The sequence below is a fragment of the Amblyraja radiata genome, chromosome 43 (assembly GCF_010909765.2).
Source record: "Amblyraja radiata isolate CabotCenter1 chromosome 43, sAmbRad1.1.pri, whole genome shotgun sequence".
Classification (NCBI taxonomy): Eukaryota; Metazoa; Chordata; class Chondrichthyes; order Rajiformes; family Rajidae; genus Amblyraja; species Amblyraja radiata.
In genome coordinates, this window is record NC_045998.1 from 4,599,569 (window position 1) to 4,621,519 (window position 21,951).

Here is a 21,951-nt window from a genome sequence, read left to right on the forward strand (position 1 = left end):
CCCCCTCCTTCACCTCATTAGTCACCTACCCATCCATTCAACCTACCCCCTCGCCGACCTCACCTCAACCCATCCCTCGCCATTCCTCACCTGACACCACCCCTCTCCCAATGCCTACCACCCATCCACTCACCTTTTTCCTTTTCCGCTCAATCCGCTCCTCCCCTCGCTCAACCATCACGTCATCCCTCTAAACCCTCTCCCATCCCATCCTTCTCTCGTTCTATCTTCCTCCCTGCCTAACACATCTTCCTCCACCCGTCCCCTTCCTTCTCCCTCCCCCCTCCGTTCCATCCACCCTCCCCGACCCCTGTGTGTGTGTGTGTGTGTGTGTGTGTGTGTGTGTGTGTGTGTGTGTGTGTGTGTGTGTGTGTGTGTGTGTGTGTGTGTGTGTGTATGTGTGTGTGTGTGTGTGTGCGTGTGTGCGTGCGTGCGTGTGCGTGTGTGTGTGTGTGTGCGTGCCTGCCTGCGAGACCCGTACGTGTATCTCCGAGCAGCCCCAGTTCCAGGGCTTCCTGTCGCAGTGAGGAACCGCAGGCCATTCTGAGCGCGTTGCAGCAGGGGAGAGACGTCTGCGGGGACAGGGACCGAAGGAGAGACGGAGGGAAACTTGCAACATGGTGAGTGTCTCGTTGGATGCGCTCACATAGAAAGTGAAGGTGCCTCACCACCGTCCAGTCACACATACACACACACACACACACACACACACACACGCACGCACGCACACACACACACCACACACACAACACACAAACAAGACATCCGAAATATCTCTAAAAAAGAAGATAGAGGAGAGCGCGAGAGACAGCGAGGAGCGATGAGAGAGAGAGAGGCGGGAGAGCGACGAGAGAGAGAGAGTAGAGAGACGAGAGATGCGAGAGAGAGAGAGAGAAAAGGAGGGAGAAGAGAGGAGAGAGCAGAGAAAGAAGCAGCAGAGAGAGACAAGAGACACCGAAGAGAGAGAGAGAGCGAGAGAGAGAGAGCGATCGAGATAGAGAGAGAGAGAGAGAGAGAGAGAGCAGAGAGCGAGAGAGAGAAGCGGCGGAGAGACGAGATAGAGATCTCTCTCTCTCTATCTCTCTCTCTCTCTCTCTCTCTCTCTCTCTCTCTCTCTCTCTCTCTCTCTCTCTCCCTCTCTCTCTCTCCCGCTCTCTCTCTCTCCCGGGGCCAGACACACACCGAGAGAAGCTAACTCCACAGCCCGCTGCCGGATGATTATTCATGTTCTCTGTACCTTCTCTCACGCTATGTCTCAGAATTTGCAAACAGGAAAACCACATCCTGCATCTATCGCACGATGTGTCTGAGCAGGAAGCTGGCACTGACTGGTAGATTGTGAACGGTGTTACGAGACTCTGCACCTTAATTTTCCACTTCTACCTCCGATGTCCTCTTCCACCTACGACTGTGCTCTCTTGTTCCTCTTCGATCGCTAACTGTACGCTTTGTTTCCCTTCTCCATCAGAGTGTGCACTCTGACCACCCTTTCTCACCCTGACTGCGCTCTCTAACGGTAACTTCCTTCTCCCTCTAACTGAGCTCTCTAACTGTTCCTATACTGCCACTGACTGTGCGCGCCAACCGTGACATTTCACCCTCAGTCTGCACGAACTAACTGATTCTCTTCTCAGTTTGACTGTGCAAGCTAACTGTAGAAAAATACTGTAGATACAGGCAGGACTTTTGGCCCCTCGAGCCAGCACCGACATACAATATAATCATGGCTCATCATTTAAAAATCAGTATCCCATTCCTGCTTTTTCCCCATATCCCTTGATTATTTTAGCCCTGAGCTAACTCTTGAAAACAACCCTCTTTGGCCTCTACTGCCTTCTGTGTTAGATCATTCCACTGATTCAGAGCTCTCTGGATGAAATACTGTGTCTGTTTCCTCATCTCAGTCCCAAATGGCCTACTCCTATTTCTGAAACTGTGATTCCTGGTTCTGGAAACCTCAAACATCGGGACCATTTTTTCCAGTTTCTAGCCTTCCCAACCCTCTAATAATCTCATGCTTCTAAATTCCAGTGAATAGAAGCCCAGCATCCCATTATTTCATTGTATATTAGTCCCGCCCTCTCGGGAATTAACCCAGTGAACCTAGGCTGCACTCCCTCAATAGCAAAAATGTCCTTCATCAAATTAGGAGACCAAAATTGCCACAATACCCCAGGTGCGGTCTCACCAGGGTCATGCACAACTGCGGTAGGACCTCCTTGCTCCTAAATTGCGTCTCCGCTTGTATGCTCCAGCAGTGACGCCCATCTCACCCTGACAGTGCGCTCTAACCAATGCCCTTCTTCCTCTGACTGTGCTCTCCAACGGTTCCCTTTCTCTTTCTCATTGATCACTCCATCCATGAGTCCCCTATGGTTGTGTGCTCTAACATCTGACTCTGCACTCTAACTGCTCCCCTTCTGAATCCTCGTGTGCTCTCTAACTATTCATCCTGTCCCACTGACGGTGTGCTCTATCCATGACTCCCAGTTCCCTCTGACTGTGCGCTCTAACTATGTCCCAAGCTCTGAATGTGCCCTCCAACCAACCGCATCTCACTCTGAGTGTGATTTCGACCTGGCCTCTTTACCTTCCGAATGTATCCTCTAATCGACCCCTTCTTCCTCTGACAGTGCTCAAACTGTCCCCTCCCTCTCTCTGTTCTCTAATATTTCCAATTGTTCATCTAACCATACGCTCTAAGCCGTCCGTCTTAGCCCTGACCGTGTTTTCTAACCCGGTCCTCTTAACTCACTGACTGCGCTCTAACTGTTCCGCCTCTCCATCTGACTGTGCGCTCTACCGTCTCCGTTCTCCCAATGACTGTATCCTGTAAATTGACCCAACTCTCAATCCACCACTGCGTGCTTTAACCTCTATTTCCCCTCCCCAGGATCCCACAAAGGAATATGTAGGATTTGGCAATCTGCCCAACCAGCTCCATCGCAAATCGGTGAAGAAGGGCTTCGATTTTACCCTCATGGTCGCAGGTAACGGCTCATCACGACATCTGACCCCTCACCTCCCCATCTGACTGATCCTTCCCCATCTACACCTGACCTCTCGCCTCTACCAATGACACCTCTTCACAACCCCTGACACCTCACCTCCAAAAGAGGCCCTCTCCTCCACATAACCGTATCACCTCTACACCTGTCCCCTGACCTAAACTATTGACCACTCACCTTTACCCCTGACCCCTCACAGTTATACCTGATCCCTCGCCTCTGCGGCTGACCCCTCACCGCTCCATCCGAACCCTCACCTATACACCTGTCCCACCAGCTCTACTCCTGACCACTCACCTCTACCCCTCACACCTTACAGATATACCTGATCCCTCACATCTACGACTGACCTCTCTCCACTACATCTGACCCCTCACCACTACGCCTGCTCCCTCACCAGACCCCTCACCCCACACCTCTCCCTCTGACCACTCACCTTTACCGCTGTCCCCTCAAATCTCCCCCTGACCCTTTGCCTCTACCACTCACCTCTCCACGACACATTCGCTTCTCCAAGACCTCCACCTATACACATGACCCGTAACCCCTACAGCTGACCATTAACCTTTACACCCGACCCTCCGCCTCTACACCTGACCCCTCACCTCTCCCCCTGACCCTTTAACTCTACCCTTCACCTCTCTCCTCTACCCGAACGCTCCCCTCTACACAACCCCCTCAGCTCTACATGACACCCTCACCTCTCACTTCCACCGCTGTCCCGTCTCCTCTACCTCGAATTGATAACTCTACCCCTAACCCGCATTTGACCTCGAGGTTAATGAGCCATTATGAGGCAGTGACCATAACTTGGTCAGGTTTAATCTACAATTGGAGAGGGAGAAGGGTATCGGGGGTCTCAATGTTGCAGTTAAATAAAGAGGACTATGGGGCCATGAGGGAGGAGCTAGCCAAAGTTGACTGGAAAGATACACTATCAGGGATGACAGTGCAACAAAAATGGCAGGTGTTTCTAGGAATAATACAAAAGGTGCACGAACAGTTCATTCCTAGGAGGAAGAAAGATTCCGAGGTGAGAAAGGGACGAACATAGGACAGTATAAAAATTAAGCGAATAAGTACAACATAGCAAAAATGAGCGGGAAGCAAGAGGATTGGGTAATGTTTAATGAACAACAGAAGATAACCACAAAGACAATACGGGGAGAAAAGATGAGGTACGAAGGTAAGCTAGACAAGAATATAAAGCAGGATAGTAAAAGCTTATTTAGGTATGTGAAGAGGAAAACATTAGTTAAGACCAAAGTTGGACACTTGTAGACCGAAAACGGTGAATTTATTATGGGGAACAAGGAAATGGCAGATGAGTTGAACAGGTACATTGGATCTGTCTTCACTAAGGAGGACACAGACAATCTTCCTGATATTGTAGTGGCCAGAGGATCTGGGGTGACGGATGAACAGAAGGAAATACATATTAGGCAGGAAATGGTGTTGGGTAGACTGATGGGACTGAAGGCTGATACATCCACAGGACCCGGTGGTCTGCATCCCAGGGTACTTAAGGCAGTGGATCTAGAAATCGTGAATGCATTGGTGATAATTTTCCAATATTCTATTGACTCGGGATCAGCTCCTGTAGATAGGAGGGTGGCTAATGTTATCCCACTTTTTAAGAAAGGCGGGAGAGAGAAAACAGGGAATTATAGATCAGTTTGTCTTACATCGGTGGTGGGGAAGATGCTGGGATCAGTTATAAAATATGAGATAGCCGAAAATGTGAGTAGCAGTAACAGGATCGGTCCGAGTCAGCATGGATTTACGAAGGGGAAATCGTGCTTGACTAATTTTCTGGAATTTTTTGAAGATGTAACTAGGAAAATTGTCAATGGAGAGCTAGTGGATGTAGTGTACCTGGACTTTCAGTAAGCATTTGGAGAATGTTGGCCTCACAAAGGAGATTAGTAGGCAAATTAGGGCACATGGTATTGTGGTAGAGTGCTGACATGGATAGAGAAGTGGTTGGCATACAGGAAACAAAGAGTAGGGCTTAACGGGTCCCTTTCAGAATGGCAGGCAGTGACTAGTGGGGTGCCGCAAGACTCGGTGCTGGGACCGCAGCTATTTACAATGTACATCAATGATTTGGATGAAGGGATTCAAAGTAACATTAGCAAAATTGCAGATGACACAAAGCTGGGTGGCAGTGTGAACTGTGACGAGGGTGCTATGAGAATGCAGGGTGACTTGGACAGGTCGGAGGAGTGGGAAGATGTATGGCAGATTAAGTTTAATGGGGATAAGTGTGAGGTTATCCACTTTGTTGGCAAAAACTTGAAGGCAGATTACTATCTAAATTACGTCAAGTTCGGAAATGGGAAGTAGAACGGGGTCTGGGGGTCCTTGTACATCGGTCTATGAAAGTAAGCATGCAGGTACAACAGATAGTGAAGAAAGCGAAAGACATGTTGGCCTTTATAACAAGAGGATTCGAATATAGGAATAAAGAGGTCCTTCTTCAGATTTACGGAGCACTAGTGAGACCACACCTGGAGTATTGTGTACAGTTTTAGTCCTCTAATTGGAGGAATTACATTATTGCTGTTGAGGGCGTGCAGCGTAGGTTTACAAGGTTAATTCCCGGGATGGCGGGACTGTCATATGCTGAGAGAATGGAGCAGCTGGGATTTTTGAGTGATGAGAGGGGATCACATTGAAACATATTAGATTGTTAAGGGTTTGGACACGCTAAAGGCAGGAAACATTTTCACGATGTTGGGGTACTCCAATACCAAGGGCCACAGTTTAAGAATAAGGAGTAAGCCATTTAGAACGGAGAAGAGGGACAACTTTTTCGCACGAGAGCGTGGCGAGTCTGTCGAATCATTTGCCTCGCAGTGCGGTGGAGGTGGGTTATCTGGATGCTTTCAAGAGAGAGCTAGAAAGTGAACTGAAAAATAGCGGAGTCAGGGGATATGGGGAGAAGGCAGGAACGGGGTACTGATTGGGGATGATCAGCCATAATCACATTGAATGGCCGAATGGCCTACTCCTGCACCTATTGTCTATTGTCTATTTATCCCTCACCTCTAACCCTCTCACCTCGCCACCTGACCCCCACCTCTACCCTGACCGCTCTCTTCTATTCGACCGCTCTCTTCTACATTTAAGGGGGATCAGGGGGTATGAAGATAAGGCAGGTACAGGATACTGAGTTGGATGATCAGCCATGATCATATTGAATGGCGGTGCAAGCTCGAAGGGCCGAATGGCCTAATCCTGCACCTGTTTTCTATGTTTCTATGTTCCTATGTTTCTAGTTTCTATCCTCCTGCGTTCCAATTTCAATTAAATGTATTTATCAGTTAGGAACTTCATTTGTGCAGAACATCAGTGCGTGTACAATTCACATCCTCTACCCCTGACTCCTCCCCTGCATACGACCCACTCATTTCTATCCTCGAATCCTCACCACATCTAGTTCTGAGCATTTCTCTCGACACCTGACTTCTTCCCTATACACCTGACCCCTGACCTCTACCCCTGACCCCTCACGGCTATCCCTGACCCCTCACATATACCCGATCCCTCACCTCTACACGACCCCCTCACTTCTACACGACCCCCTCACCTCTACATGAAACATTCGCTTGAAAATGACCTTCACCTGTAGACCTGACACTTAACCTCTACACCTGACCCTTAAACTCTACCCCCGACAATTCACCGCTACCCGTGATCCCTCATCTTTACCCGAACCCTTCCTTCTACACGATCCCCTCAGCTCTACATGACCCCTCACCTCTACGCCTGACCCCCAAACGCTATAGCTGACCCCTCACCTCTAAACCTGACCCCTCACCTCTACACCTGACCCCTCACCTCTACCACTGACGTCTCAACTCTACCGCTCACTACTCACCCCTTCCTCGTCTACTTCCTTCTACACCTGAACCCTTTCCTCTATCCCCGACCCTTCACCTCTACGCTTGTCCCCTCACCTCTATACCTGACCACTCTCCCCTACACCTGCTATGTCATTTCGACCCCTGACTTCTCACCTCTACCCCTGACCCGTCAACTCTACACATAGCCCCTCACCTCTACACCTGGCCGCTAACTGTAAATTAGCTTCACGGTCTTTTCCGCAGGGGAATCCGGACTGGGGAAATCAACACTCATCGACAGCCTTTTCGTGACTGACCTTTACAAAGAACGATGTATTCCAGATGCCGTGGGTAAGTATTTTACTCGGATTCCTTCTCACGAAAGCCCCCCCCCCCCCTAATTGGTAGGCTCATCCGTCCCCTGTCCGAATACATAACATGAATCTTGGGTCGCTGAGGAGGGCCGGACCCCCAAGAATGTGCGCGTGTGTGCGCGATGGGACAGTGCAGCGGGAGTCTCACTTTATATGTGCCTGGCTCCCAGGAACTGTGTGGGCTCACCACATTCATGTAATCCTCAGAGAGGATTGTAAAAACTATGACGATTACCAAACACGCGGTGGACATCGAAGAACGCGGAGTCAGGGTGAAACTCACCATCGTGGACACACCAGGATTCGGTGACGCAGTCGATAATTCCGACTGGTAAGTTTCTGAACGTTCAGGACAACAACAGGTAGAAAACATGTCATTCTGCCCATCGAGCCCGTGCTGTTCTCATCCACTGATCTTCGCCGATTTTATTGTATTCTCCTCAAATTGCCGTCTACTCACAACCACATTTTAACCTCCCTCCGAACGCAGGTTACACTAATCTCCTTTGCCTGCTCATCTGTGATTATCCAAAATCTCTTATACGCCACTATCATATCTGCCTCCAACATTACACACGGCAGCCCATTATAGCTAGTCAATATCAATGATTTCGATGAAGGGATCAAAGGTTTCGTGGCCACGTTTGCGGATGATACGAAGATAGATGGAGGGGGCAGATCGTGCAGAGAAAGCAGGGATTCTGCAGAAGGGCTTGAATTGAATTGCATTGAATTGTAATGGAATGGAATGGAATGGAATGCTTTATTGTCACATGTGTCAAGTCAGGGTGAACTGATTTGATTTTATACCCAAGGAATGCAGATAGTCGCCCATAAAACGCGCTTACAAAGTCACAAATTCCCCCCGCGCAATGTCCCACTTTGTTCTTCCACCCTCCCCCTTCACTCAGGGCGCAAATGGGGAAGAATGGCAGATGGGTTTAATCTGTGTAAATGCACGTTGTTGCACTTTGGAAGGTCGAGTGAAAGGGGTAACTGTTCAGTTAATTGCAACTCCCGTTACACCATTGATCTACAAAGGGATCTTGGAGTCTGAATGCGACACACTTTTGAAGTATTTGAAGGTCCGGTTTGCTCAACTGTTATAGCAAGGATGTATGTAAACTGGAAAGAGTGCAAAGAAGATTCATAGGTGATAAGTGCCATAGGAACCAATGCAACAACTTTTTAACACAATGGGTGGTGGGTATCTGTATCTATACCAGAGGAAATCGTTGAGGCAGATACTTTAACAGCATTTGAACGAGGTTTGGTCAGTTACATGGAAAGGAAATAGACCAAATGAAGAAGGTGAGACTGACGTAGATGGGGTATCTTGATCGGCACTTCAAGGTGGGATGAAGGCACTCGTTTCCGTGATGTATCACTCAGTGCGTCTGGCTTTGGCTGCTTTTTCAAGGCACAGTCGAGAGTCAAGAGTGTTTAACTGTCAGATGTACCAGAAGGCAACAATTACATTTGTACTTGCAACATTATATTATGTTTGTGACCAGACTATCTAATAGATAATACTAAAAATGAAACAATAGAATGTCAATTAAAAAAACAATATTAGTGCTAAACAAAACAAATGTCCCCAGTAAAAAAAACCGCAGTTCGCAGTTCATAGTTTAGTTGGTTATTGAGAAGAAGCTGCTCCTGAAACCGAAGTCAAAGTTTTCGGAGTCCTATACCTTCTTCCCGTAGGTGCAAGTGAAATTAGAGCGTGGCCAGGTGGTGTTTTGTCTTTGATGACGCTGGCTGTTTTTTCGGACATTACCTTCAGGAGAACTCTTCAATGGTGGGGAGGTCAGTCCCAGATAGACTGGGAAAATGATTCACAACACTCTGCAATCTCCTTCATTCCTGAGAATTCACGTTTCCGAATCAGGCCGTGAAGCAAGTATGTTATCTGCAAATCCAGCAGAAATTCCAGAGAATAAATTGTACCTGCAGTCAATGGTGGGGAGGGGCTGGTCTGTGTAATGGACTGGACTATATTTACAACTCCCTTTGATTTCTTGCTAGCTGGCAACCTATCGTGGCTTACATCGATGAACAATTCGAACGTTATTTCCAGGATGAGTGTGGCCTCAATCGCAAGAACATCCAGGATCATAGGGTCCATTGCCTCCTTTACTTCCTCTCCCCTCTAGGCCATGGGTAAGTAGAGCGAGTGGGAGAGAGAACGAGTGGAAGTTGGAACGTTTTGGGGAGGGAGAACGAGTGTGATGGGAGGAAGAAGGTCGGAGAGGGAGAACGAGTTGGAGAGGTAACGAGTGGGGGAGAGAACGAGTGGAAGAGAGAAATAGTGTGAGTGGGAATGAATGGGAGAGAAGGAGCGAGAGAGGGAGGATCTCTTCTCCTTGTTAAACGGTGAGTGGGGAGGAATGGAAGAGAGGAGGGATGACATTATTTATGGCGGGGCGGGGGGGGGGGGGTGGGGTGGTGGGGGTGGGCGACAAATCTAGAGGTGGAGGCCAGGGAGAAATCGCTCCTCCAAACCCCAATTCAATGGGATGAGAGCCAAGACCACGCTAGGTAGAAATATTTCTGCCTTCAAACCAATTAAATGGAGCAAGACATGTTTAAACAAAAAAACAGTTCAATGGGGCAAGAGTCAGGTGTACCCAGGGAGAGATCTGCCCGTCAATCCAATTCAATGGGACAAGACATGTCTACCCCATGTAGAGATAGATCCGCCCAACCCCATTCAATTGGCAGTCTACCACAGGGTGACATCGACACCTAAACCCCATTCCGTAGGACTAGGCTTGTCTACTTCAGGTGGAGATGGATTGTCTCCAACCGCATTCACTGGGCAAGATTGAAGTCAAAGGACAGAAAACAATACTATAAATGTAGCTTTACCATCGTCTTATACAACTGCAGCATGACCTCCCAATTTCTATACTCATTACTCTGACCGATGAAAGACAATGTGCCAAGGCCTTTTGACCAACCTATCTACCTGCGACTCGACCCTCACGGAAGTCTATCCCAGGGAGGGGTCAATGGCAAATTGTAGGAAGAAATTTATAACTATTGCCCGAACCTTATATATGGCTTTACTCAGATAGACACAGACACACAATAAAACAGTTCGTAGATCAGTGGTGAGTCAATCGAACAGGTAGGTTTATTGAAGGCCCCAGCAGTGCGCCCCGGGTGTCCGTGACTCGCGCAGTAGACAGATATAGGATACGGGTTTTGCACAAAATATCACAAAATTCCCTCATAAACAAATCCACATATATGGGTCAAGAGTCCAATGTACTTCCGAGAGACATCAACATCCCAACCACATTTCATGGGGCAAGACCCATCTACCCCAGGTAGGGAAGACTCTCACAACTCCAGTCAATAGACCAAGAGCTATGTCTACCCCAGGAATTGATCGATCCATCCAATTCCATTCAAGTATGCCCCAGAGACTGATCCACCAATCAATGGGCAAGCCAAATCCACATCAGCGGGGAGTGATTGATCTCCAAGCATCCAGCGGTGTAGGAGCCATCTACTCCGGGTTGAGATCGAATACCGCAACCCCTATCAATGTGTCAAAACCCAAGTCTATCCCAGAGTGAGATCGACCTCATGCCCCATTCAACGAGGCAAGGTCCAAGTCAACACCAAGGCGAGATGGGCATCTAAAATTGATTGAATGCATAGACAGCCAACCCCAGCGAGATATATCACTACCCACCTCCATTTTATTGGGCAAGACCAAGTTCACCCACGGTAGAAAGCGATCTTCTCTAGCCCCAATCAATAGAGCAAGAACCACGTTTGCCCCACGTTGCCTATATCCTCCTCTCCATAGATGATCCCCCATCCGCTGAGTTTCTCCAGCATTTTTGTCTACCTTAACTAAGGGTGAGAATAAACTTCAAATCTCATCCAAGGTGGCAGAGTTATCTACTCCAGGGAGAGACGGTCCTTCCAATCTTCTAAAATGAGTCAAGCCACAAGTCAGGGAGCCTGGATTGTGAGGGTGTTGGTGGGATGTGGAGAGGGAGGGTGAGGCGGACCTCCACTGATTGGTGTGCTCCCTGTGCCTCTACATTGCCCCAGCGTCAGGCCTCTGGACCTAGAATTCCTGAGGGCCGTACACGAGAAGGTGAACGTCATCCCCGTCATCGCCAAGGCCGACATGCTCACCCCCCCAGAGGTTGAGAGAGCCAAGCAGAAGGTGAGGCTGGGTCCACTGGAAAGTGTGGGATCCCACAGAGAGGAGGGGAACAGGTTTGGAACAGCGCCGGACACTTAAATGTGACGGAAGTTTGTCTTGGAACTTGCGGGATCCTCGACGATAATGTATAAGGTTTGGGAGTGTGTGGTAACCTCGAAGATGGGGATAGGGGATGTGGGAAAGTGTCGGGCACACAGATGTGAGGGAAGGCCGTTTGTGGAGCCCATGGATGATGGGCGAGGGTCTGGGAATGTGTCAGACACCGTGAGATGAGGGAAGCCAGGGACCCCCGCCGAGAGAGAGGAATGTCTGGGGATGTGTGAGACCCACACTGGAGTGTTGAGAGGATCTATGACCATTTAAAATCTCCAGCGATGAGAAGAGATGGTATAGGAGTGTGCGGAGCCCCCCAAGGGCAAGCGGAGAGAGTTTGGGAAGGTTTTGGACCCTCGGATACGAGGGAAGGGTACGTTGCAGAGTGTAGGACACCCAGAAATTGGGAAAAAAAGGTCTGGGAAGGCGTGAAACCCGGCAAAAATGAGGGGCAGGTGTTTGGTTCATGGGTCTTCCAGAGAGGTGGGGAGACGCTTTGGGAGTTTATGAAACCCTCGGAGATGAGAAAAGTGATTCAGGGAAAGTGGTGGACTATCAGATGTGTCTGAGGCCTTGTGGAATGTCGAGAGATGAGGTACAAACGGTTCTCTAACAGCACTGGAAGCACCCCCGCAAATGATGGGATCTCCTGTATTGAGAAAGAGACCTCAAGCATTGGCGTAAACTCCGAGATATTTACATCTGTGAATCCTCCCACCATTTCTCTCTCCTCTACCACATACCCCCGTTGGAGATGGAGGGCCCGGTATGGAGTATCCACAGAAGATATCCTGCAAATCAATAGAATCAATAGGTGACATCCAAAATGGGTGGGGACGGGAGACATACTGAAATCAGTGAACAGCTTGGACGGAGGGCGATCGGAGGATATCCTGGAGAGACGGATAATTGAAGGTCGGACACAACCTAGTAGATGCGGACCAGGGGATCAGAAGACATTCTGCAGATCAGTAGCCCATAGACAATCCTGCAAGAATGGAGATCAGAATATCTGGGACATCCTGGAGATCAGGAGACATCATGGAGTTCATACAATGGATATATATTGGTGGGATGGGTATCAGGAGATCATGGGACATCATGAGGGATAAAGATCAGATTCTGGATATCAGGTAAATATACTGGGGATCAGAGCATCGCGGTACCTCACGGAGGTCAGAAAATCAAGAGAAATCCGAGAGGGAAGTGGAGATGGGGAAAGGAGACACGCAGAGGATGAAGGTGAGACCCCAGGGTCTTAAGGGGAAGGGGTGGTAGGTGTGGGGAGGGGAGAGGAGGTAGAGGACCAACATTGTTGTCCCATTGTAGATTCGGGAAGAAATCAAAGAACAGGGGATTCAAGTCTACCAGTTCCCCGAGTGCGACTCGGACGAGGAGGAAGAATTTAAACAGCAGTACCAGGAGTTGACGGTGAGTCCGGCGGGGCACGGTAGATGCACGCTGGGGGGTGGATGGAGGGGAAAGATAAGGGAGGAATTACGGGGTGGGAGGGAATGGGGAGAGGGCTGAGTAGTAGGAAAGAGGGACGGAATGAAGGGAGGAGGGAGCTTCTCAGAGGGTGGATGGGGAGCGGGCAGGTGGAGGGAGGGAGGAGGAGAGATGATCTGGAGGGCGATGGAGTTCCACACATACGGCGGGGGTGGGTCTGATCTCTCTGCAGGGAGAGAGGGTGGAGATGGGGTGGGGATTGCGGAGATGGACATCGGATGATGAGGAAGAGTGTAATTGGTAATATCGAGCTAATGAGTCGGGATGGGTCAGAAGGAGCTCCCCTGGGGGGGGGGGGGGTGAGGGAGCACCCTTGGGGGGAGGAATGGGGGTTTCCTGGGGGGGGGGGTGAGCGACCTGGAGTGTGAGAGAGCATCCGAGGGATTGAGGTAGATCCTGTGGGGTGGGATCATCCCCGGAGAATAGAGGGATCTCCTCAGATACAGCAGGACTGAGGGATTTATCCACATGGCAGAGGGAGGCGATTGAAGCAGGGGATGAAGGAGCACCCCAGCAACCTGACGAATCTATCCACTGGCTGACGGAGGGGGAAAGGAAAGGAGAGGAGGGAGGGCCGGTTGCGGAGCAGGGGAGGAAGGAAGATAACGTGGAGGGAAGGTTGTATGTGGAGGGGGGGGGGGGGGGGGGGGGGGGGGTGGGGGGGTGATGAGTACCTGAGTTGGAACCTGACTCCTTGCCTCACTTCCGTGCACAGGACTGCACCCCGTTTGCAGTGGTGGGAAGCAGCACACTGATCGAGAGTCAGGGGAGACGTGTCCGTGGGAGACTCTACCCGTGGGGAGTCGTTGAAGGTAGTTCTGACCCAGGGTTGTGGAATGGGGGCGGGGGCTCAGGCTGTGGGGTGTTGCGATTGGTCGGAGCAAGAGCTCATGGGCCTGCAATTTGTCAGGGTGATATTCTGCACCTATTATTCGTCAGTTCTGCATTGCAGGATCTCATGAATGGCCCGGCCTGAATAACAGGCTCCGTAATTGGTCAGACTTTGTTCCCAGGCTGCCATTTGCTACACCAGTATTCTGGCGGGCAGGATTACTTGAGAACTTCAAGTAACTCTTGTATCCCCGCTCTCTCTCCATACCTCCCCAACCCATGCCGTTACTGGTTTCAAAGTAGTCTTATTGAGTCTCATTTTCTGCTCTCGTTCTCACCGAGTAAATGGCTAACAATGGCCAGTTTCCTTTATCATCGTTACTTTTTTCACATCTTTCATTGATTTGTTCTATATCTCTCGACATCACCCTTTATATTTCTCCCTTCCGTTTCCACTGACTCTGTCTGATGGGTTTCGACCCAAAACGTCACCTATTCCTTTTCTCCAGAGATGCTGCCTGACCTGGTGTTTCTCCAGTTTTTTGTGTCTATCTTCGGTTTAAACCAGCATCTTTAGTTCCTACCTGCATTCGAGGAACGGTGATTAGACAGACTCTAATCTCTTTCTCCCTCACCCTGATCCAGTGGAGAACCCTAGGCACTGTGACTTCAGCAAACTGCGGACAGTTCTCATCCAGAGCCACCTCCCTGACCTGAAGGAGGTGACGCAGGATGTGCACTACGAGAATTTCCGGGCCCGCTGCCTCAGGACCCTGGGCCGCGGGGGCGGTCGTGAGCGCGGACGCAAGTAAGCATTCCCTCACCCGTGCCGTCCCCTCACTCTCCCTCGTACACTCACTGTCTCTCCCTCGCTCCCATCCGATCTCTCCCTCACCTATTGCTTCTATCCGACTATCTCCCCACCTCTCCTCCTGTCCTCCCTCCCCAATCACCGACAACCACTCTTTACCATCCCATCCTAAATCTCATCTGCCCCACTTTCACCTTCGCCTGTTCGATCCCTCCCTTCCTCCATCTCCCTCTTTTGCTCTCTCTCCTATCCAGCCCTCACCATACCTTTTCATTAAGTGTGTATTTTTGATCAATTTAAGTTCTCTGGCTCTTGTGGCTATAATTTAACATGCTGAGTATTTGAGGGAGAGAGATAGTGTATATATACATATATGCCTCTAAGAGAGAGGGAAAGAGGTGAGAGTGGACATTGGACCGCTGGAAAATGACGTAGGAGCAATGATAATGCTGAATATAGAAATGGCAGGGGAGTTGAATATTTTTGTTTGCATCAGCCTTCACAGTAGAAGACCACAGGAATGTGCCTGCAATTCAATTGAGTCAAAGGGTGGAAGTTAGTGGAGTGGTAATTACTTGGGAGAGCGTGCTTGGGAAGCTGAAAGAACTGAATGTGGATATGTCACCTAGACTGCACATTAGGGTTCTGAAAGAGGTGGCTTTACAGATTGTGGTGGCATTAATATTGTTATTTCAAGAATCGCTAGTCAGGAGTGGTTCCAAAGTATTGTAACATTGCCAATATTCCCCGCTTGACAAGAAGGGAGCAAAGCAGAATATTGGGAACTTTTGTTCGGTTAGTCTGACTTCAGTGCTTGGTAAGATGTTTAGACTCCACTAGATTAAGTGGAACCCGTTGGGTCCCAGCATCTCACGAGAGGGCTGGTCCCCCTACGCAATATTCCACCTCTCCACCAATTCCAATATTGGTGGCCAGTGGGGGGTGCTTTCTGGAGCGTTATTATGGGTGTTGTGGGCTGAAGGCACTGGTTTCCAGAGGGCTAGTTTTGGGCCGAATGGATTATTGGGCTGGCGGCTCAGTCACTCAATCCTGTTGTACTGGCAGCTCACTCACTCACGGCTGGTGGGCTGGCAGTTGACTCATGGCTATTCTTTAAAATTCCATTTCAAGCAGGGTGCAAGGCCACTAATGACAGCGAGTCGTGACCTCTCCCTCCTCCATCTTGCAGAAACTGAGCCACGCCCAACTTCCGGGTTGTATGGCCTTCCCCATCCCACCGGAAGGGACGTGGCCTTCATAGCGTGATTGACAGGAGAGACAATCTCAACATTGTTTAAACACTAATACCTCTTTTAATTTTCATCGATGGGAAACATCATCGGCACCTGATGAGCGGAGGGGGACAGAGTAAGATGGGCACAAATCACAGTCCAACGTCATAGCGTTTTTTCTAAAATCAATATAAAACGCGAACAAGAAGTGGTCAAGATTAGACTTTTAATTATTCAGTCGGCAAGGCAAAATTAATTTGGCAAGGCAACATTAATTAGGCAAGGCGAGTTTAATTGGGCAAGGCAACTTTAATTAGGCAAGGCAACTTTAATTATGCAACACAGCTTTAGCATTGCCAAACCGCAGGCAACACAGCTTCAGCATTTCCAAACCATAGGCAACAAAGCTTTAGCATTTCCAAACCAAAGGCAACACAACTTTAACATTTCCAAACCTTAGGCAACGCAGCTTTAGCATTTCCAAACTATATTTTCAAACCACATTAAGGGCACGGACAGGTCAGTAATACAACTCACAGTTTAGTAGACATGTGTTCATCGTTATTCACAGCTCAGACTGAGAGACGTGACCCTCTCGCTCCCCCATCTTGCAGAGACTGACTGAGGAACTCAACACTTCTGGGTTTTTAGTCCCTCCTGAAGGAGCGTAAGCCTTCAGGAGCGAGAAACTCAACATTTTTAAACCCTAATGACAATTTTATTTTTCAACGATGGGAAACATCCTCTTGTCTTGAGCAGCGCAGGGGGACTGAGTTAGATTGCCAAACATCACAGCCGTAAGTGACAGCGTTTTTTCTAAAATCAATATACAGGACAACGGGAAGTGATCAAGACCAGACTTTTAATAATATACATTGTAAACATAGAAAATAGGTGCAGGAGGAGGCCATTCGGCCCGTCGATTCAACACCGCCATTCATTGTGATCATGGCTGATCGTCCCCTATCAAAATCCCGTGAGGGTGGACCTCATTGAATAAATGATGAGGTTATGGAGCACTTAGAAGTTCACGATAAAATGAGCCGAAGTCAGCATGGCTTTATGAAGGGGAGGTCTTGCCAGACAGATCTGTTGGGATTATTTGAAGTAATGGCAGGACAGACATATGAGACTCAGTAGATGTTGTCTATTTAGATTTTCAGAAAGCCTATGATAAGGTACCACACGTGAGACTGCAAAGGAAAATTCTATCACAGGACAGATACTAGCATGGATAGCAGGTTGGAAGGATGGTGGAATCAAAGCGTGGCGATAAAGGTGCCTATTTATCTCTGGATGAGAATGACTAACGGAGTTCCGCAATGCTGGACCCGTTACACTTCACGCTGTATATTAACGATTTGGATGAGGGGATTGAAGGCTTTGTGGTCATGTTTGCGGACGACATGAAAATAGGTGGAGGGACTAATTTAGAGAAAGCAGGGACTCTGCAGAAGGACTTGTGAGAGTGGGCAGAGAAGTGGCAGATGGAATATAGGGTGGCAACGTGCGGAGTCATGCATTTTGGTAGTTGGAATAAAGGCATAGAATATTTTCTAAATGTGGGGAGAATCCAAAATATCGGAGGCGCAAAGGGACTTAGAAGTGCTGGTGCACGATTCCCACAAAGTCCATCTGCAAGTCATATCGGTAGCAAAGAAAGCAAACACAATGCTATCATTTAGAATACAAAAAAAGAGGGCTAGAATTTAAAAAAAAACCTGGATGTAATGCTGAGGCTCTATAAGGCCCAGGTCAGGCCACATTTGGAATAATGTGAGCAGTTTTGGGCAACATATCTGAGAAAGGATATGCTTTCCCTGGAGAGAGGAGCGTCCAGAGGAAGTTTACAAGAAATATCCCAGCTATGAGCGGGTTAAATTATGATGAGCATTTGATGTCACTGGGCTTGTATTCGTTGGAATTTAGAAGAATGATGGTGGACCTCATTGAAACATACCAAATAGTGAAAGTACATATTAAGAGGATGTTTCCACTTGCGGGAGAGTGTAGGACTAGAGGTTTCTTTAAGAAGATGAAAAGGAATGTCTTTATTCAGAAGGTGGTGAATCTGTGGAATCCTTTGTCACAGAAGACTGTGGAGGCCGTCAATGGATACTTTTAAAGCAGAGATAGATTCTTGATTAGTACAGGTGCTGGGGTTATGAGAAGACAGGAGAATGGGGTTAGGAGGGAGTTCGATCAGCCATAATTGAATGGCTGAGTAGACTTGATGGGTCAAATGGTTTAATTCTGCTATTACATGACCATACGATACCCCTCTGAGAGAGAATGACTGTGGGTCACCATTCAATGTACACATATCCCTCTGAGAGAAGAGACTGAGAGACACCGGTCAGTATATGGATATCACCTGAGAGAGGGAGGGACAATGAGTCAGTGCAGATATCCCCGAGAGGAAGGGACGGCGATACATTGGTCAGTGTACGGATATTACCAGGGAGGGACGGATGTGCCTGTTCCACGTATGCAACTTTTTAGGCGAGTGCAGGAGACTCTAGTGAGTCTCCTTCATGGTCGCGAGGAGTTTCCGCATTCTGGGAACTGGTCGCGGCCACAGTATGTCCACCACAAATTTTCCAACACGTTAAAATGTTTTCCGCGAACAAAAATTGGTCACCATGTAGAAAATCGATAATCCTGTAATCGTATGTGCAGTTATAGTGGGATCGCCATGCAGTTGTAGGTAGTCGAATGTAGTTTTAGTTAGTATTTGCTGGCTAGTCATTTTCTTTGGCTCATTGGGGAAAACAAACGTAAGCAGGAGTATTCAGAACCAAGGATAACTGACCGTTAATATTAAATGTCCGCCGAACTGCACAGCTGCATATCTCTGGCTTATCATAAGATGTCTGACTCCTTAAATGTTGTATCTACTCCTTATCCCCCCCACCTCTTTTAAAGGACTTATGCCCCTGTCCCACTTAGGAAACCTGAACGAAAACTTCTGGAGACTTTGTGCCCCACCCAAGGTTTCCGTGCAGTTCCCCGAGTTTTTTGTCAGTACCTGCATCCACTACCTGCAACCTCTGGCAACCACTTGAAACCTCCGGAAGCCGCATGGAAACATTGGCTGGGCGCAAAGTCTCCAGAGATTTCCGTTCAAGTTTCTTAAGTGGGACAGGGGCATTAATTATTCCGCTAACCTTCCTGCTCATCGTGGTGTGTGTCTGTATGATCTTGGCTTTGAACCGTGTAAATTTCAGACAGCACACACCCCACTTGCCCTGGCCCCGTGTTTGTGCGTGTGTATTCCACTCTGAGTCGACGTTCCAGTTCCCGGTTATTCAGGCCGGCAACTTGACAGTCGCCGGCAGTCCGCTGAAGGATTTCATAAGTGGGACAGGCCCATGGGAGACACCGCTCGGTGTACGGATATGTCCGAGCCATCGGGAATTCTTTCCATTTGAGTCTCTGTTATTCCACCAACAGCAAGATCTCCCGCCAAAGCATGTCCGATGTGTCCATCGCAATGTTGCCCGTGTCTGAGACTGAGATACTGCTTCAGGAGAAGGAGGAAGAGGTGAGTGCGGAGGGAGAGATATGACGGGGGGGGGGGGAGCGAGAGGGAGGGAGACAGAGGGGAAATACAAAGAGGGAGTGAGAGTGATGATGGGGAGAAAGAGAGAGAACGGGAACGCAGGAGACATTAGGAAGAGGCAAAATCATTGGTATAGGCAAGGTAGTGGTGGGGAGGGGTGGGATATTGTGACCTTCATGTGGTCCACCATGTTTCGAATAATGCAATCAACCCGACGTGCAAAATCAAATAGAACAAGTTGACCTACAACTTTAGTCTGTGCACGCCATAGGCAAGAAGAAGAGGTGGTGGAAAGCGGTTGCGAAGGGAATGAGGGAGAGCGGGCACTGTAGGGCATTTAGGGAAGGGTAACAAGGAAAGATGTGCAGGAGGGGGGAGAATTGGGATGGGCGGGAAGGAGTGTGGTTTAGAAATCAGCACCCACCCCACACCTTGCCTGCCACATCCATCACCTCCCTCTCCCCTCTTACCCGGCTTATAACCCCCCTCCCCCAGTGCTGCACACTATCCCCTCCCTCACGCGGCCACTGACCGACTCTCCCTCTCGTTCACCCCAAAGTTACGACGGATGCAAGAAATGCTGCAGAAAATGCAGCTCCAGATGCAGCAGAAACAAGGAGACCAGTCGGACACCCTGTGAACAATCGTGGGTCCTGGGACAGATCCCCCAGCGCACGGCTGTACTGGCTGTATCCACGATGACGTTTATCCAGATCCCTCACGAACCTATTTTACACCATATCCCTGATTATTCCCATTGACGTAATCCAACTCCGAGTGACCCCCTGCCTAACACCATGTCACTGACTTTATCCCCATTGACTTTAATCCTGTCAATGACTGTGACCCTGCTATTAATACAGCAACCTAACACCATCCGTGACCCGTCGCCCCTAGCAGTTATTGATTGTATCCCTGATGTTAATCCAGCTACCTTATATCATCCCTCAGAGACCCCTCAAACCCAGCACCGTGTTACTGACTGTATTCTTCTTCTTCCTGCGTATGGCGTGCACAGCTTAAAGTTGTAGGACAACTTGTTCTATTTAACTTACTTGATTGTGCACGCCAGGCTGATTGCATTCGTCGAAACAGGGCGGACCTCATGACGATTGCAATATCCCACCCCACTGACTGTTTTTCAGCTGATGTTAATTTACCTCTATCTCTGACCCTGCCCCCCTAGCATCCAGCAACTAATTCTATCCTCCGACATTAATCCAGCTCTCACATCGTCTTTCAGCGACCCCTATCCCCCAGCGTCCTTTCATTGAATATATCCCCGCTGATGTTATTCCAGTCCTTCACTGTTTCAGCGACCCTCTCCCCGAGTGCTGTCAGTGACTGTATCCCTGCTAATGTTAATCCTCTCCCCCAGCATCCTGTGTCACTGACTGTATACCTACGATATCTGTTTTTTCATATCAGTTAGTTTTGTGAATTACTCACGACTAATTTGTACTTTACTTCAAAATATACTTCAATAAAAAAATACATTTTCAACAGTGAAGTGTACTGATCAGAAGTAATTGTATACTTAAAATTAGGATCATCTTCACTTGGCATCTCCGTTCTGAGACACATATTCCACCGAGAGAGGGACTGAGAGACACCAGACTATATGGATTTCCCCGAAAGAGAGCGAGTGACAAACATATACAGATGTCAGTGTACAGATTCCCCCGAGAGAGGGGAACCGAGAGACACCAGAGTGTATGGATATCCCCGAGAGGGGGAGCGATTGACAAACATATACAGATGTCAGTGAGAGGGGAACTGAGAGACAACGTTCATTGTGCAGATCCTTATGAGAGACAGGGACTGATAACCAACAGAAGGGGAGTGACTGAGATACATCAGTCAGTCAACAGATACCCCCCTTAGAGAGAGGTACGGAGAGAATATGGTTAGTGTAAGGATATCCCCCAGAGAGAGGGGGAGAGAAAGTGGGGTGGGGTGGGGCAGGGTGGACGGAGGGACACCGATCAGTGTAGAGATATCCCCCAGAGAGAGGGAGAGGGACTGACAGACACCGGTCCATGTACAAATATACCTAGGAGAGAGGGACTGGGTGACACTGGCCAGTGTAGATAACCCCCTGAGAAAGGATCGGAGAGACACGGGTCAGTGCTGATGTGTCTGAGAGAGACAGGGTTCCCTCGTTTTACTGCTTGTACTGGGTGTATTTTTTGGAGGAACCCTGCACCATTTCGGCTGGGTATTTGTTCCGGTTCACTTGCAGTTTTTCGAGAACGGCTCGAGACAGGTCAACTCTACATTTGTCTGAGAGTTCCACGAGATAGAGGAGAACATCGCTGAGCTCGTGAGCTAGAGCAGTGCGTTCAGTGTCTGTCCAGCCCGGCAGTCCCTCCATCACTTCACCACGCCACTGACTGCAGGGGGAAAGAGTAGAGGGGATAAAGATGGAGGGGATGGAAAGAGAGGGAAGGGGGGAAGAGACGGAGGGGGGAAGAGATGGAGGGGGAAAGAG

The 21,951-nt window shown here is 48.9% G+C and overlaps 1 protein-coding gene across 1 annotated transcript; it reads left to right on the top strand.

Moving 5' to 3' along the window:
- Positions 1-544: 544 nt before the first annotated feature.
- LOC116967970 (septin-4-like) lies at positions 545-20,906 on the top strand. The gene is made up of 11 exons (XM_033014600.1): positions 545-620; positions 2,894-2,990; positions 7,121-7,207; positions 7,438-7,561; positions 9,259-9,393; positions 11,305-11,422; positions 12,845-12,946; positions 13,740-13,836; positions 14,501-14,663; positions 19,352-19,442; positions 20,020-20,906. The coding sequence occupies exons 1-11, from the start codon at positions 618-620 to the stop codon at positions 20,098-20,100; spliced, it is 1,098 nt and encodes a 365-aa protein (XP_032870491.1). The 5' UTR covers positions 545-617; the 3' UTR covers positions 20,101-20,906.
- Positions 20,907-21,951: the final 1,045 nt, after the last annotated feature.

What these genes read in the sequence shown, in the direction of transcription:
- LOC116967970 (XM_033014600.1), top strand. An exon ending in TTTTACCCTCATGGTCGCAG is followed by an intron (nt 2,991 to 7,120) that starts GTAACGGCTCAT and finishes TCTTTTCCGCAG; the next exon opens with GGGAATCCGGACTGGGGAAA. An exon ending in TTGAGAGAGCCAAGCAGAAG is followed by an intron (nt 11,423 to 12,844) that starts GTGAGGCTGGGT and finishes GTCCCATTGTAG; the next exon opens with ATTCGGGAAGAAATCAAAGA.